The sequence below is a fragment of the Gadus chalcogrammus genome, chromosome 11 (assembly GCF_026213295.1).
Source record: "Gadus chalcogrammus isolate NIFS_2021 chromosome 11, NIFS_Gcha_1.0, whole genome shotgun sequence".
Classification (NCBI taxonomy): domain Eukaryota; kingdom Metazoa; phylum Chordata; class Actinopteri; order Gadiformes; family Gadidae; genus Gadus; species Gadus chalcogrammus.
This window is the reverse complement of record NC_079422.1, coordinates 17,517,648-17,534,003: the sequence shown is the minus strand read 5'-3', so window position 1 is coordinate 17,534,003 and position 16,356 is coordinate 17,517,648. Positions and strand designations below refer to the sequence as shown.

Genomic DNA, 16,356 nt, shown 5'->3' with positions numbered 1-16,356 from the left:
TAAACACGATTGTGCTCATAAAGTACTGTCGTATTAGTGCCACCATTTTAACCTGCCATTTTAGAAGCAAACTACACCCTCCTGTTCAGCCTCCTGAAGAGAAGCATGGGAATTTGGAGCGCGGCCATACAAGCACTTCTTAATAAATGTCAGAGGGAGCAGGCTCCAGTAGTGTTAATCCCTCATGTCTTCAAACACCTGCTGCTCCCACACTCTTTATTGCTTGGCAACAATTCATACTCTTAAGTTGTCCCCCCTTCGGTTTTTCTTTTCCATCACTTTCAAAACCTATTTTTATTCTTCCATACCTCTGAATGTTTGATTGCGTATGCAAGGGAGGCTGTATTGTATAACAGTGCCAGTCATGCACATCATTCACTTCATGTCATTTAAGATCAAATATCATGTTTAAAAAAGTATAACACAGTATGGCCAAATGACAAACACATCAAAATCACTGAATAGAATAAATAAATGCATAAAAGCCTTTGTTTGATCAAGTTTGATCAGGAATCATCCAAGCAGACATTAGTTTAGTTATCACTCTTCAAATGGGGCAGCAATGTTTGGTCCTGTTCAAGACGTTGTAAAGGAAGCAGACATGCTTGGTATGTCGTTGTACTGTTTTTTAAGTTATTACAAAGATGGGTGCATAGTATCGATATGCAAAATAAATACTACCTGCTTCCGAGTCCTCTCTTTCAGTGAGTTGAGGTTCACAAGGTGCAGAAGAGGTAACAACGGTGTGTAGAGAGATGAATAAAAGAGTCACACACCATGGTCTATGGACCCATGTCACAATGTGTTGTCATGCTGTGCTTTTGTCCAGGTAACTCTGGTGTCAGGATGTACAGTCTCAAAATAATAGTCTTTGTTCAGTCAATACATCTTTGAAAATTAATATCTTTTTTTTTTGAGAATTATATCAGCCCTTTTTTTTTTTCCTTCCGCCGGGCTTCATATAAGATCTTGCTTAACACTTTTCAAAATGGATATATGTGGCTGTACATGTTTAAGGATTCTATCCCTCAATAAAAAAAAAGTTTGAAAAGCCACCGGTGACTATGAGCTAACTCCATGTGTGGAATGGATTCAGAGGTCTCTAGGCAGTAGAGACGGGAGGAGATACGTTTGTTCTTTTTTTATGATGATGATGATGATGATGATCAGGATAACTCCACAACCCCCAGGCGATGAAGGTCAGAGCCCGCGGTAAAAGTCCACCTGCCGCAGAGTAGCAGCAGTTGTCCGGGGAGCCATCAGTCCGAGAGGGAAGGGTGACGCCATGCTTGAGTCCCACTCGTATTACAAATCTCTTAACCAAGAATCAAACCTCTCTCATGGAATATCTCCGTCAATATCTCCGATTATATGTTGTTTTTTTTCCAGCAATCCATCTCCGGGCAGGATCCATCGATCCCAGACAAAAATGACCGTATAATGACAAAATGAAAAAATAAAAATGAAATAGTAATACGTCTCTTGTGCAGGCACGAAACCTCATTATTTGCCGACTTCTGCGAGAACCAGGGTTTGTGTCTCCGCGATGCCCGCCTTCGCTGCCTCCTCCCTCGCTGCTGCCTCCTCCTCCTTCTTCTTCTTCTTCTTCTCGTCGTCCTTGAAGAAGAGGAGGGGGAACATGCCCAGGATGCAGCCGATGCCCACGCCGATGCCCTTACCCTGAACAGGTGGAGAGGGGTTCACACCACGTTAGATAAGATAAGATAAGATACTTTATTTGTCAGACAGGTCTGACATTTTTCATGTCACACACCACAAACAGAAAACAGAAAAACACAAACACATAAACATAAAAGTCCCTTCACCTTCTCCTTGATCTAGAGCAGGGGTCAGCAACCTTTTCAACATGCAGTGCCAGTTTGACATTTTCTCGTTAATGAGTGTGCCTTAAGCAACAATATATTAAATATTAAGAATATTAAGATTTATGACCAAAAACATTTCCAGAAGATCTGGAATTGTTTTATTTCCATATAGTCCACAATCATGCATCCACATTTTAAATGTTTTTTTTGTTGTTATATTTGCTACATGGGCTTACAAATTATAATTACACATGTCCCATCTTAAAACACCACTTTCAGAAAGTCATTCAAAAACATATTTGCACTGTGAGTAATGTAAAAAACAAGAATAGATGAGAATATTGGAACCATCCACATCAATATCTTTAAGACATGTACAGCTTTGCAAACCAATGTGAAGGCGATGCATACAGGCCACTTGCAACAATATTTTAAATATTTTCTTCTCAATTGATCCCATTTCAATTTAATCATATTTGCACTGGGAGGAAATGCCCAAAACAGAATAAAGTGCAAGAAAAATCTGTAGTAATAATTATGCTGCCGTATTGTGCGGTGAATTTTTTTAATAATAATAATAAAATACAATTAAAAAAATCTTTTTTTTGTTATTTATTATGCTGCCACGTGCCAGGGGTGGCACTCGTGCCTAGGGTCGCCGACCCCTGATCTAGAGGTTGATTCAGTGTTGAGCATGTGGATTGATTGATGCACAAAAGAGTGTTTCAGGTTGATCTTGTTAGGACGGTAGGACAGATACAAGCTGCCTTTAAAGGGTTCCTTCACAGTGGCCCTGAGTTAGGACGGTAGGACAGATACAAGCTGCCTTTAAAGGGTTCCTTCACAGTGGCCCTGCGTTAGGACGGGGAACCTTGGCAAAGGTACAAGCTGCGCTTGATGGGTTTCTGCACACCTGGGCTTTTCTGGAGTTGGCTGCCATCTAAAGTTTGAAATTAAGTGTGCTAAAGAGAACAAGGCATTGGTGCATTGGCTGCATATCTAATGTGACTATCGATATAATAATAATAATAATAATAATAATAATACATTATTATAGTGTGTGTGATATAGTGTGTTTCATATAGTTTGTCTTTTTCAATCATATGTTTAAGAGATTAAACTTAAACAGATGACATCTATTAATTGACACGTTAAGAGCTTTTTTTTTTTTTCTATTAGTTATCTACTGGCAGCTTTTCAAAATGATTCATGAAGTATACTTTTACAAGAACACAGCCATGAGTTAATATTAACTTCAATTACAATCCAGAACTGCATGTATAGGAACAGTTGTACATTCATATCATGTTGCAGATCCTAATTAAACCAGCTGAATGACAGTGTACACTGTAGCACTAGCAAAGTCACACCATGTAAGAAATGTAAGCTCTCCTTTTCTGGCATAATGAACACCTGGTTACAAGGGCACTGTTATGTGGCTGCCCTGATTCTGTCCAAAATGCTGTGACTTATTTTGATGTTTAAAATGCGTTGCACTCGTTTAATATACTCTTCACATTAGTTTCAGTTGCTGTAAAATATCAGAACCCACTGCCGTTTGATCCTAGTACGTGCTGCTTGCAATGCAATACAAGCATTTCAGGACCTTTAATGACTTCCACTGTTGTGATTGTTCTTATGACTGAAAACGTGAAACTTGAAAGGCAAATGCTGCTTGAAAGGACATCAGATGGTTCTCATTTAACGGAGAATACCATGAGTTGAATTTGAGTGTTTTCCCCAAAAAATATAGGTTTTTAGTTGTATGAATTATACTCTTTGTGTTTATTTGTAAGAAAACATTTCATTGATTTGTGCTGTTTTGTGAGTGAATCTTGTATTTTCTCAGTGAAACTTGCTGTTTCCATTTTTATTGATTTAAATGCACCCAGGAGACATTAAACGCAGTGGCTAGTGACCTCACATGGAACTGAGCCAATCAGAAGGAGCCTGCACCAACAATGCGGTTGGAGCTGCCCCAGATGTTTATCAACTTTAGTTAGGAGGGGGGGTTATTTTAAGGGGACTCTGTGACACTCATGTCTGTCACTGCACCCCCCTTCTGAACCCCATCCTGCAACATTAATCTATTCTCTCACATATTGTTTTCCATTTGTTCCTCTTTATACTTTGAACTCTGCGAGCTATTTTATTCACCATTTTTGTATTTTATTATGCCCTACATTTGATCAATTAAATGATTCATTACTTTATAAATAGATTTTGAACTCATATTCACTGATAGACTTCATTTTATAATGATTCGAATAAGCCGAATAAACCTTGGGGAATGACATTGAGGAAAAAAGAAAAGTATAAAAAAAATCGATATCATGAGAAGAAAACGACAACAACCTAGAAACGTACCAGAAAATCAACAACATCAAACAAGCACTCGACTTGAGAGGGAAAACCGAAAAGAGCAGGAGCTCAGAGCTCAAAGACTCACTGCGTGAGAGCTGACTCTCGTCTGCCACATGTCTGCCTGCTTGGGGTTGAGGTCTGGGATCTGCATGCCCAGCCGACAGGCCAGCACCTCAACGTAGCCTGCCAGGCTAGGGAGACAAGAGACACACACAGGAGGGGAGGGAGTGGGAGAGTGACTAATGAGGGAATGTGTGCTGAGATATAACACGCCAAAACCGTCACTTCTCCACACCGAAGGCGAAGAAGAAGAACCTTGAGCGTACACATCAATCATACTGTGGATAGACTCAATAGATACAAACAATTTAATAAAACGGATGATATTTACAGTAATAGAATATAATGTACTATAAAAATAATATGAGTGTTTCTCTAACTGGCTGATGTTTAGGTATTAAAGTGCCTCTACGACAAACACATAATATTAAACCTTAAGCATACACACATCAGTCAAACTGTGGATAAACTCAATAGATACAAACAATCTGTATTTTAAAAATGTGAGGTTTGCGATAGACTACAGCATAATGTCGTAAAATGGCTGACATTTACAGTAATAGAATATAATGAACCATTATAATAATAACACGAGTGCTTCTCTGGCTGAATGCCTAACGCAGAAACACAAAATATACTCAAATTGTCATTTGTGAAGCAGGCACAATCCCTCAAATGAACACATACATACACACACACACACACGCACACGCACACACACACACACACATAATTACATTTCAGAGCGCCGCAAACTAAAAGCAGCAATCGGAACGGAGACGCCGGCACCAACAGCTGGTCCACTTGTGGCCCGTGCCTGTGGGGCTGACATTTTAAATGCCGACGTTCTGAACAGCGTGACGTCCTTCCCCGCGGCACAACAAGGCCCCCCGAGTTAACAATCAGGGGCCTCACTGACAACCCAACACCCAGGCGCCCTCATGAATATTGATATTGGAGAATAGATGCCGTCTCCCGTCCCCCCCAACCCCCCCAGCATCTGAGACGGATACAGCGGGATTTGCATGCACGCATCAAAAGGGGTGGAGGAACGTCCATCAAGGGTGTTATTGTAGACTTTTGCTGTTACTTTATACAGACGTGTGTGCATAGAGGTTATAAAAAAATCCAGCATTAGACAACGAGTAGAGAAAACAATCGTAGATCAGCTTGCACTGTCTGAGTAGTATTTAGGCCGTGTGGCTCGTCTGCACGGATAAACACAAACCTCACGCATTTAAACAGATGAGTGTGCTGAACGGAAATGTAATTAGGTTCCAAGAAACCATCTCCGATACGTCTGTCAGGAACCGATAGGGTATATGTCTGCGTTATTACTGGGTGTTCAGTGTTGAGTCAGCTGGACCTCTGAGGAGTACTAGGAGGGGTCTCTCCCCCCTACAGAGCCACTGGGGTGTGTCATTAATGTCTGGCTTAGCGCCCAAGGTGGAGGGGACGATATCTTTATTAGATCTCTACCCACAACCGCATCGTTACTATACTGCATTACCATACAGTACACACAGTCCTCAATCATACAACAACCATACCAGTACCATACCTCTACCACACAACCACAAACCATTCCGCAACCACACATCAACAACACTACCATACCGCAATCACACACCAGTCCATAACCCCACCACAACCACACCACTACCATACCTCAATCACACAACTATAGCACAACCACTAACCATACCGCAACGACACTACAATCACACCACTACCATACCTCAATCACACAACTATAGCACAACCACTAACCATACCGCAACGACACTACAATCACAGCACTACCATACCTCAATCACAGAACCTCAACACAACCCCACCACAACAACATAACAACAATAATCCAAGCCAGGACATCACAAACATACCACAATTCCTAACCAACAAGATAGTGTTTGGCGGTAAGCACACACATGCTATTGATCATTTCCTCATGATTAAAAGGAAGGCCGTCATCATTATTATTTCACGGGCTGTAATTAGGTATACTGGAGTGTTAGTACTTGAGCACCCTCACACAGACAATGGTTAACGGTGTTGGGCACAGCATAACGTAGAGCAATGTTAAGGTGGAAAAACAGCGGGCTAGCCGACACACACATTAAAAGATGAAATATTATAATGGACGCAATTGCAGGCGAATATACTTGCTTACTTTCCCACGGATTGGTGTCTATACAAGCCGCCCACTGGGGGGAGATCATAATGGATTGTTGGACCAATGTTCAAATATTGTGTTGGCTCTGGGTGTGGATATTAACTCTGATTGTTGTATAGCGGAGGGAGGGAGTGAGGACGGGCTCACAGATATAAAACTTTATCATCAATGGAGAAGGCTGCTGGCTCACTCATTGCAATGATGCTGAATCAGACACACACACGCGCACACACACACACACACACACACACACACACACACACACACACACAGAGACACAGGTGTGCGTGTGATACGGACACACACACTGTTTTCATAAACTCACTCTCACACACTAACACATTCTGACACACACACACACACGCGCATGCACACACACACACACACACATGCATACACACACACACACACACACACACACACACACACACACACACACACACACACACACACACACACACACACACACACACACACACACACACACACACACACAATCACAAAAGAGACACACACACACACACACACACAAACTCACACGTAATTTGCAGAACACAGTGTGAGGCCCAACCGTGGCTTTGATACATTTCGCCCAATATCTCAGAAACCCGAAGCTGAGAGAAGACAAAAGTATTGACTCAAATTCCATCTCCTAACTTATGAGCAGTTAGATGTCCATGGGTGGGTTTTGCTTGACGCATCGTACAGATTTAAAATGCTGCAGTTTGAGGCTTGATATTGAAGACGGTTGGGACTCATTTATTGCCGTTTGGCATCAGTGGTCAGCATGATCACTTCATGGTGTAGAAGGTAGTGTGTGTGTGCACCTTTATCCATGTACGTATATATATGTAAAATGTTCCCCAGGTTTACTACTGGTTTAGTCTCAATAAAATGAATATTGCATGACATTATTTCAATGCAATATGTTAACATGATGAAATTACATGGAACACAAGGTCCAAAAATGCCCAAATATGCATACATATGAACGAAACTTTCAGTAGGATATAAAGGAACGCATAGGCAGGCCTGCCTTAACCTGCCATTGGGCCCTGGGGCTGAAGTTTCGTAGGCCCCCTGAGAGGGGATCTTACAATGAAGATGTGTAACTTATTTCCGACATTTTGCCGTTGTTGGGGGGGGGGGGGGGGAGTGTGGCTGTGGTGTAAAGGGGCCACTGGCCCTCTTTTTTCTTGGCTGATGATAGGCCTCTGATCTTTGTAAGCCCCAGACAAAAAAATCACATTCTCTTGGGCCTTCGCCGATCTGGGGGCCTATCATGGGCCAGTATAATATATAAATAAAAAATATATATATTTTTTTTTTTTACTGCAGCTCATGATAGGCCCCCCGATCGGCGTAGGCCCTGGGGCTTCAGCCCAGGCAAGCCCGTGCATTAAGGCGGCCTTGCGCATAGGAATGCATAATGTATCGTTCTTCAGTAGTTGTTTTTGTGTCACTGTGCGTCTGTTTGGCCTGTGCTGCGTGTGTTTGATCTGTGCTTGTATTACATGCGTCGGTGTAGAGTTAGTTTGAGTGTGGGTGGGTGTGCAGGCACGCTTCAGACTTAATTATTCACTGCGACCGGTTAACCGTAAAGTTATTCAGGGTTTTATTTAGCTAACGTTATTTCACATCTATTTTTGGCAAATTAGCATTTCGACGAGCGTGTCTTAAATATCGTGAACTAGAGCGTCAACGAGGAGGGATCCATTAGTTAGACAGTTGCTCAGACGAACCAGCAGGGGGCAGTGTGGTGTATTATGCTTTCATACGAGACGGACTTAAGAATATAAAAGGCCATGACGCCGCGTCATCCATCCATCTTCTCAACCTGCACGTCTCTCGAGGTTACAGGGTGGTCAGGGGCATGGGGAGGGGGACGACCAGAACAACGATGACATTTAGAAACAGCGCCATGAGATGTCCATTTTCCGGCTTGTCACAGCTGTGGCCCACTAATTAACGGGCACACCCAAGTGCTTGTTTTTTACCTTGAAGCTCACGCGGGAGTCGAGTGGAGACGGAGGGTTTTCCAGCGTCCCGGCATTTACGCGCACAAAATGCTTCAGTTCATGTAGAAAAGTTTGCATCAGTACGCTAGATCGTTTTTTAACAATTGTTTTTATAGAATACATTTTTCAAACGTAAGTTATATTAAACAAATATTAAAAAGTCGTGTTTTTGTAAAACATTTTTTTAAGAGTCCATCAAACACAAACAAAAAAACGGACAGATGAGTTAAATTAAATGCCAGAGCATCGTCAAATTTATGCAAACCACAGAAGTTGAACAAATTATGGTCTGGGAGGAATCTGGTCTCTGGAGCTCCAGGTGGCTCTCATGGCTAGAGTCTCCTCGTCTTGGCGCTCCTCTAATCTAGTCCAGCCTCCAAGGACTCTGGTTCACCTGGGGATCTGCAGTCTGACATGATGGATCGGCCCCACACCATCCACAGTCATCATCAAGAGGCACAGCCCTGCATACCGATGAGTAGTGGGTAGTGGGTCCACTTCAGGCCTTCAGGCCCTCTTTTTGTTTTACTGTTTAGTATTTATGACCATTCTTATCCTTAAACACAAATTGCTGTCGTTTTCAATTTGAGGTTGGCATGATGAATAATTTATCAATTGATTGTGGTGGGTGAGAGACTTTGATACTCCCTCTGGCCTTGCACACTAACGCAGACAGACAGACAGACACACACACGCACGCACGCACACACACACACACACACACACGGACACACACACACACACAAACACAAACTTGAGCTGAGGAGCCACATTCATCCAGCAAGTTGCGGTGGATGAAGAGACTCCTACGTACTGGTCGTGGGAAGGACTGGCCTAATGGACCTCCATCCAGCCTGAGTGCCACTCAACAAGCCCCTTCGGATTTATACCGCAAGGGTGACCCAGAATGGGTCTGTTTGTGTCGGCCTGTAGGTCTAGGTGTAGGGCTGTCTGTCTGAAGGTAGCTCTGTGGTTAGAGTGTGTGTGCGTGTCTTACCCCAGTCCTGCAAGATCCGACACCAAGTTACCCAGGGCAGCGGCTACAGAGAGAGAGAGAGAGAGAGAGAGAGAGAGAGAGAGAGAGAGAGAGAGAGAGAGAGAGAGAGAGAGAGAGAGAGAGAGAGAGAGAGAGAGAGAGAGAGAGACAGAGACAGAGAGAGAGAGACAGAGAGAGAGAGAGACAGAGAGAGAGAGCCAGAGAGAGAGAGAGAGAGAGACAGGGAGAAAGCCAGAGAGAGGGAGAGAGTGAGAGAGCGCGAGAGAGAGAAAGAGAGAGAGAGAGAACAATAAACAGGATTAATGAACGGCTCACTAAATTGTGTATGCTGTGAGGGAATCCAGACAGGAAACAAGTCATTGTTTATCACTTTGAAATCTAGTTTTAGACTCAGTTTCTAACCTTCACAGCTATGGGCTATAGCTTTGAAGGTTAGAAAAATATAAAATAATTAGTCGAGACCCAGGCATGTAGATATGTAAGATTCAATCAGTTGTTTTTTTCCCCCTCTTAAAGTCTACATTGCCAGACAATCCAGCTCGCTCTGATTAAATTTGGTTTGTTCTCTATATACTTAACTTATATAAATATATATAAAATATGAGAGAGAGAACGTCTGAAATTATCAGAATTCAAGAAAAACCCATAAAACATCCTTCAAATTATCTGTTAATTTCTTACCAAGACAGTAGGCTCAATCAACAAGAGCTCAAAGTGTTCCTGGAAAGCTCTGCATGTCTGAAAGCATCCATAACTCCAAGCAGTCTAAGTGGCACAGTCTGTGGCACAGATGCTGTGGTCAAAGAGTGATGTACAGATCCTCTAACCTGACCCTTTGAGTAGAATCTAGCATTGGCCTCCTGGGATACGGATAGCTTCAATGCTAATAAAGCTCCTTCAGCCATGGGGTAGCTAATGGAGGAGGTTAGCTCGGTTGTGCGGTCTGGAGCTAACCTCCAGCCCACCAGGCCGTGTGTGAAGTCATTGGAAAGAGACACAGAGGGAAGGGAGGAATAAAAACGTGGAATAAATACCTACTCGGAGTACCGAGTGTCTGAATACTTTTTGACTGGTGTAGAATCGTTAGCGAACAGGTGCATCTTCTTTATCTACGCCCCCGAAGGCTTAGTTAAAACGACATCCTACCTCTGGGAATTAGAGTGAATAATTCAAAGAATAAAATGAGAGCAAAGACACACCGGGCGGTATCTCTTGGCTCATATCCTTCTCTCTCCTAAACACACACAACACCCACACCCAATGAAATGTACTAATTGGAATGCAGATGAGTTCTAGCAGCAGATGCAGTCCTCTCTCTGTCTGTCTGTCTGTCTCTGTCTCGTGGTCTGTCTGTCTCTGTCTCGTTGTCTGACCCAGGTAGTCCTGTTTCTTTTCCCCGTCGTGGACTCTTGAATCTCCCGGCAGCTGCTGTTACTTGGTTTGTGATTTCAAGAAAAAACATTTAATCTTTGTCGGGTATCAGTGGAGCTAAACACTTACTGGCTGCTGATAAAAGCTGAAAAATAAAGACTTCGATTCTGAAATGAAAGTGTAAAATCGGATAGAAGTGTGCATTTTAGATTAAAAAACATCCATCATGTACGCTGTGAATAGTTAAGAAAAGAAAAACACATAACCGAAAGGCACAACCACAATCAATACATCACTACATCATCCGGTAGTGAGTGGGCGAGATCTATTGGACCGATAACCTATAGCCGGAGAGCTTTGTGACTTCACTGTGTTTTCGCACTAGTAATCACCTTTCCAGCCGGCCAGGGCTTGAAGCTTGAGGGCTTTGACTCAGCGGCGTGTCTGATTCAATACAAACCTACAGCTAGCCGAGCAAAACACTGACACACAAACACAAACACACTTTGAGGAGTAATGGGAGTGTCTCATGACAGTTTGCCAGAGTGAACGGTGGGACATTTAACGTGGTTAGATGACTCCATCACTCGCACTAATCAAACGGTGAGGGCAAGGGAGAGAACAAGATGGAGACAGAGCTACCTCCATCCTTCTCCTGCCTTTCCTGTTAAACAACACAGGGTTGGAGGAAGGTTGGCGTTTATGTGAGAAAAACCTCAGCCACAAATAACTAAACCGGGCAGATAACACAAACACTTAAGAGTTGTTTGTCGACCGGATGGATTGGATTGTGTTAGTTGCTGCCCAGTAAAAAATAAATTCATAATACTATAAATAACAGTCTGTCTTAAAAAATGGTGGTGCATTTCTATTGCTCATTATAACCGAGAGCTGCCAGGGACAATATGTAAAGGGTTATGCAAACACATTGGATCCCTTGTCACCCTGGTTCTAGATTGAAACACAAAATCAACTTAATATAATAAGAGTAAATGAGCTTTAGTAACAGCACATTATCTATGCACCAAATGCATTTTGTAATTTGATCGAACAATGAGGCGGTGAGGACATGATTGGGTCAAACCAGGCGAGAGGGTCTGTGTGTGTGTGTGTGTGTGTGCTTGTGTGTGTGTGTGTGTGTGTGTGTGTGTGTGTGTGTGTGTGTGTGTGTGTGTGTGTGTGTGTGTGTGTGTGTGTGTGTGTGTGTGTGTGTGTGTGTGTGTGTGTGTGTGTGTGTGTGCGTGTGTGTGTGCGTGTGTGGGTCTGTGTGTGTGTGTGTGTGTGCCTGTTATCTTTGCACCATAGGCTGTGAGGACATGATCAGGTCAAACCAGGGGAGTGGGTCTGTGTGTGGTTGTGTATGTTTTTGTTTGTGTATGTATGTCTCTGTGTGTGTGCGTGTGTGTGTGCGTTTGCGTGCGTGTGTGACCTGCGGGAGGCACAGAACCCAATTGCCGTTGAATGTTTTCAAAGGAAGAGATTTCCCCTTCATGCCTCACTCTGCTCATTTTGTTTTCCATCACCCATTCATTGTTCATCTCCTCGACCATCCGACCGTATATCTCCCATCACTGGCTTTATTTATGAAAGGTAGTGAAGAAAATATAAAGGCCATCATTTCCTGAAATGTCCCCTAACAACTCTCTACTCAATGCCAACATATTAACCTTGAGGCCAGTCAGGATTGTTCTCTGATCTTCTCTCCCCCTTCGTTAACTCCCTGATGAGGCAATACGCTGTAGATTAGTCCTCCCTCGATGGCCTAAAGGCCCGCTATTCAAACGAACATCAGTGCAGTTGCTATATTTCGGTATATGGCTGCTGGTTAAGACCGTCCATCGCTGCGGGACTGTGTGACTGAATGATTACACAGTTCGGTTGTACTTATTTTCTGCTGAAAAAGCCAACCTTCAGCAGATAGTTTTCCCTACGTGTGTTCTGGCTTCATGGTTTTGGTCATTCGGCAAGACAAATGGACAAAAACCTCCTAAACAGACTTAGATGATGTGAATCCGGATTTCCCCACCTTTCGATTTTATAACTAGCAATACAGGGATTGGATATATTAAATCCCATAAACCATAGGGGATGACATTCCATAACCTCAAGCCACGAGCAAACTAATGTATGCATGAGATGGAGATGAAAATAAATTGTAAATCCATGCAGCTGATCTGGAGGAACCAGGAGAGATTTAAAGACTTAAAGGTTCCGAGCAAGAACCCACTGAAAATCTTCAATGGTTTTTACCCAACGTTTTCTACCACCACTCGTCTGTCGGATCCAATAACTGAGCGCTCAGTCCAAATACGTCGGCTCTCCTCCGTTATTGAACCCTGGCCATAAGCCTCCACTTGCAATAATCCTCCATACCTGCCTTATTGTTAACCTAGGACCTTTCACAACCATGACATTCAAAGGCTCATCTTTAAACCCATCCCCCTCTGTAGGCCAGCTCTACCGCTGGAGAGTAGGAATGCAGAACACAAAATGTAAAGGGTTGCAGATCGGGAATTGAAGTCTTAAATGATTGCCCTCTCGGTTCAATGGCGTATTCAATCAGTGGTGGTGGGAGTCACAGCTCCGAAAAAACCCTGATGTTAAATGTGTTGGTGTTTGTGCCCCAGAGCACATCATTTCTGTGTGACTGACTGGCTGTAAGCTATCGCTAAAGAATGGAGTCAATAATCCACTTACTCTGAATTCTATACTTCTCCACCGCAATGAAAGAAACCAATAAGATAACTCTATGAGATAGTGTGTGTGATTACAGTTGTCTACTTCTTTTCCACAAACAAATTGTCCACTGGGCCTAAAAAAATTCCTGCAGATATTGGTATTAAAAAAAGACTATAGACCACTCTTTCACCACTTAAACTCACTTCACGCCAAACGCCCAAGGGTGTACTGCAGTTGAATGCCACTGCGTACCCTTAAGAAGGCTTCATTGACAATAACATTATTAATATAATGTAATAGGGTATTATGCATGCGGTTATCTTACCTGCCATAGTTGAAATGCCAAGGATCACTCCAATAGACAGCTCAATCTGAGTGCCCTGGGGAAATACAACAAAGGGACAGTCAATTTGACACGCAAACATTCTCTCTTACACACACACACACACACTCACACACACACACACACACACACACACACACACACACACACACACACACACACATACACTAACAGGCACACACACCCACGCACGCACGCACGCACGCACGCACGCACGCACGCACGCACGCACGCACGCACGCACGCACACACACACACACACGCACACACACACATACAGACTTATTGAGATCACATTGGCTTCATTGAAATGCGGTTCATTCTGTGATATCTAAATAAATTGTTTCATTAAAATGGATTCTGTTTGTTTTACTGCTACATTCTTCAACGGTGTCACACCGGGATCACCCCTTACTATGTCTGGGCACCAAGAAGACAACGGCATTCAAAATAAGAGACTGCAATCAACATCTGGCATCGTTAGGCTTCCTATTCCGTTCCGATGTGCACTTGGCATCACAACAGGTCTCCCTAAGTGCTCTGAGCAGACAGACTCGTACCCACAATCTGGAAATCATGCGTTAACTAGGTTCTGCCTCAGTTCTGCTGTGGTACCGGGGGCCCTTCTCCAATGGGCCCACCTGCGCCCCATTCAGTTCTACTTAGGATGAAATTCAATTGGAAGTGGCTTCAAAAATGTGAGACCACAATTCTAGCTCTAAAGTGCACATTACCTGCGCATGAAAAATGATTGTATTTTTATTTGCGAAGCTAAATCCCAAGGTGCATAGCTGTTCATTCATTGTCATCCAATAGAGAGGGTCTGGTACTTACAGGTTCTTTATGCAAAGGAAACATCCCAGGGTGACATTTTACATTGAGCAGACGCTTTAATCCAGTTACAGACTTACAACGCTTCATATACCGATAGCGGAGTGAACCATGGAAGGCCACAACCAGCTCTTCGGGAACAATTAGGGTGAGGTGTCTTGCTCAGGGACACCTCAGCACTCAGCTGGGAGAAGCCGGAGATTGGACTAGCAACCTTCCGGTTACAAGCCAACGCGCTCTACCTCCGGGGCTAAACCATAATCCAATCGATAAGCTTGTGTATGTTGCCAATACACGTCACACCGATAGATTTACGGCACAAGATTAGTGTCCACATTCCCCCTATACTGACTGACCAGTTCGAACACAGCCAGGATCGTTCTAATTGTCATGGTTACTGCTACTGCTTCTGTGTCCACTGAGCCCAAACACCTTCATAAGTGGTTGATCAAACATTATAGATAAATAACTAGGTGTGTGTATGTGTATTTGTTTGTGTGTATGTGTATGTGTGTGTCTGTGTGTGTGTGTGTGTGTTTAATCCGTACTGTTCTCGGCCTACTCATCTGCTTCGTCGCAACAAGTGTGTATCGCGTCGTTATAAACTGATTAATATGCCAGATTAATTGCCCAATGCTTGCTGATATGTTATGCTAATTAGGTTCCCACCCGGGGTACATGAAACGTGATTTGACAAACAGCTATGTGGGGATTGTTTGTCAGTGAGGTTGATTTGTGTTTCGGCGGAGCTCAGCAGACAATGGGGTTTATTGGGGTCTCAGAAGGAAAATACACAAGGAGCCTAATGGAGACAGAAGGGCTGAGTAATCCTAACGAGAGGTTCACTGAGAGAAATAAAGAGACAGCTCTGTGTGCAGATGTAGAAGGCGGTGGGCGTGCCGACATAATGAGAGGCACGGGGGGCAAGAGATAAAACTAAATGAGCAGAGGGAAGAAGACAAAAGACGCCAGTCTTTTTGTTCTCTAAATGGCTCCGAGCTTCCTGTGTCACGCTTTTGAGTTGCCGGTGAACACCGAGGTACTGAGCTGAATGGGACGGGGGACGGGGGACGGGGGACGGGGGACGGGGGACGGGGGCTGAGAGCACATCAGGAGTTGAGATACTTACAGCCACAATCATGATGGCATTGTCCAGGAATCCAAAGCCCACGAAGGGGATTGCATTGTGCAGCAGAACTGGAATAAAAAGGTCAAGCACATTGAAATCCATTTAGAAATAGCATTGCAATATATAGTTATGAATATGCATAAAAGCTGTATTGAATGTCAAAACAGTACAGGAGTAGAAGTCACAGCAGGTAAACATATTGGGGATTTTTGGTGATGGTAACCATGGCAACATAGGAGGGACGTTGCCCTTGTGTCGGTTGAACGGAAAATGTCTCTGGGAGAACTTGATTAATTTAGTCTCTAGAGAAGTTCCTGTTCAGGAAAGTTAACAGGATGAGGTCATCAGTAGGTGATTCTCTCTCTCTCTCTCTCTCTCTCTCTCTCTCTCTCTCTCTCTCTCTCTCTCTCTCTCTCTCTCTCTCTTTCTCTCTCTCTCACTCTCTCTGGAAAACTGAATTAGAGGTGTCTGTGTGAAGGAGAGATAACTGAAAAGTCTGAAAACAAACAAAGGGTATTGTAAACTTTTGGGAAAGTGATCTAATCATCTCAAAAGTTAATCA

The 16,356-nt window shown here is 43.3% G+C and overlaps 1 protein-coding gene across 1 annotated transcript in view; it reads right to left on the bottom strand.

The window, feature by feature from the left end:
• Nucleotides 1–16,356, bottom strand: part of tmem65 (transmembrane protein 65) — a 35,666-nt gene continuing 19,310 nt past the window's right edge. Inside the window, exons 4-8 of the mRNA XM_056602059.1 lie at nt 15,795–15,862; nt 13,817–13,871; nt 9,442–9,484; nt 4,276–4,381; nt 1–1,680 (exon numbers count right to left, since the gene is read on the bottom strand). Of these exons, the coding sequence (XP_056458034.1) occupies nt 1,504–1,680; nt 4,276–4,381; nt 9,442–9,484; nt 13,817–13,871; nt 15,795–15,862 (449 nt within the window). The 3' untranslated portion in view covers nt 1–1,503. The remainder of the gene's footprint in view (nt 1,681–4,275; nt 4,382–9,441; nt 9,485–13,816; nt 13,872–15,794; nt 15,863–16,356) is intronic.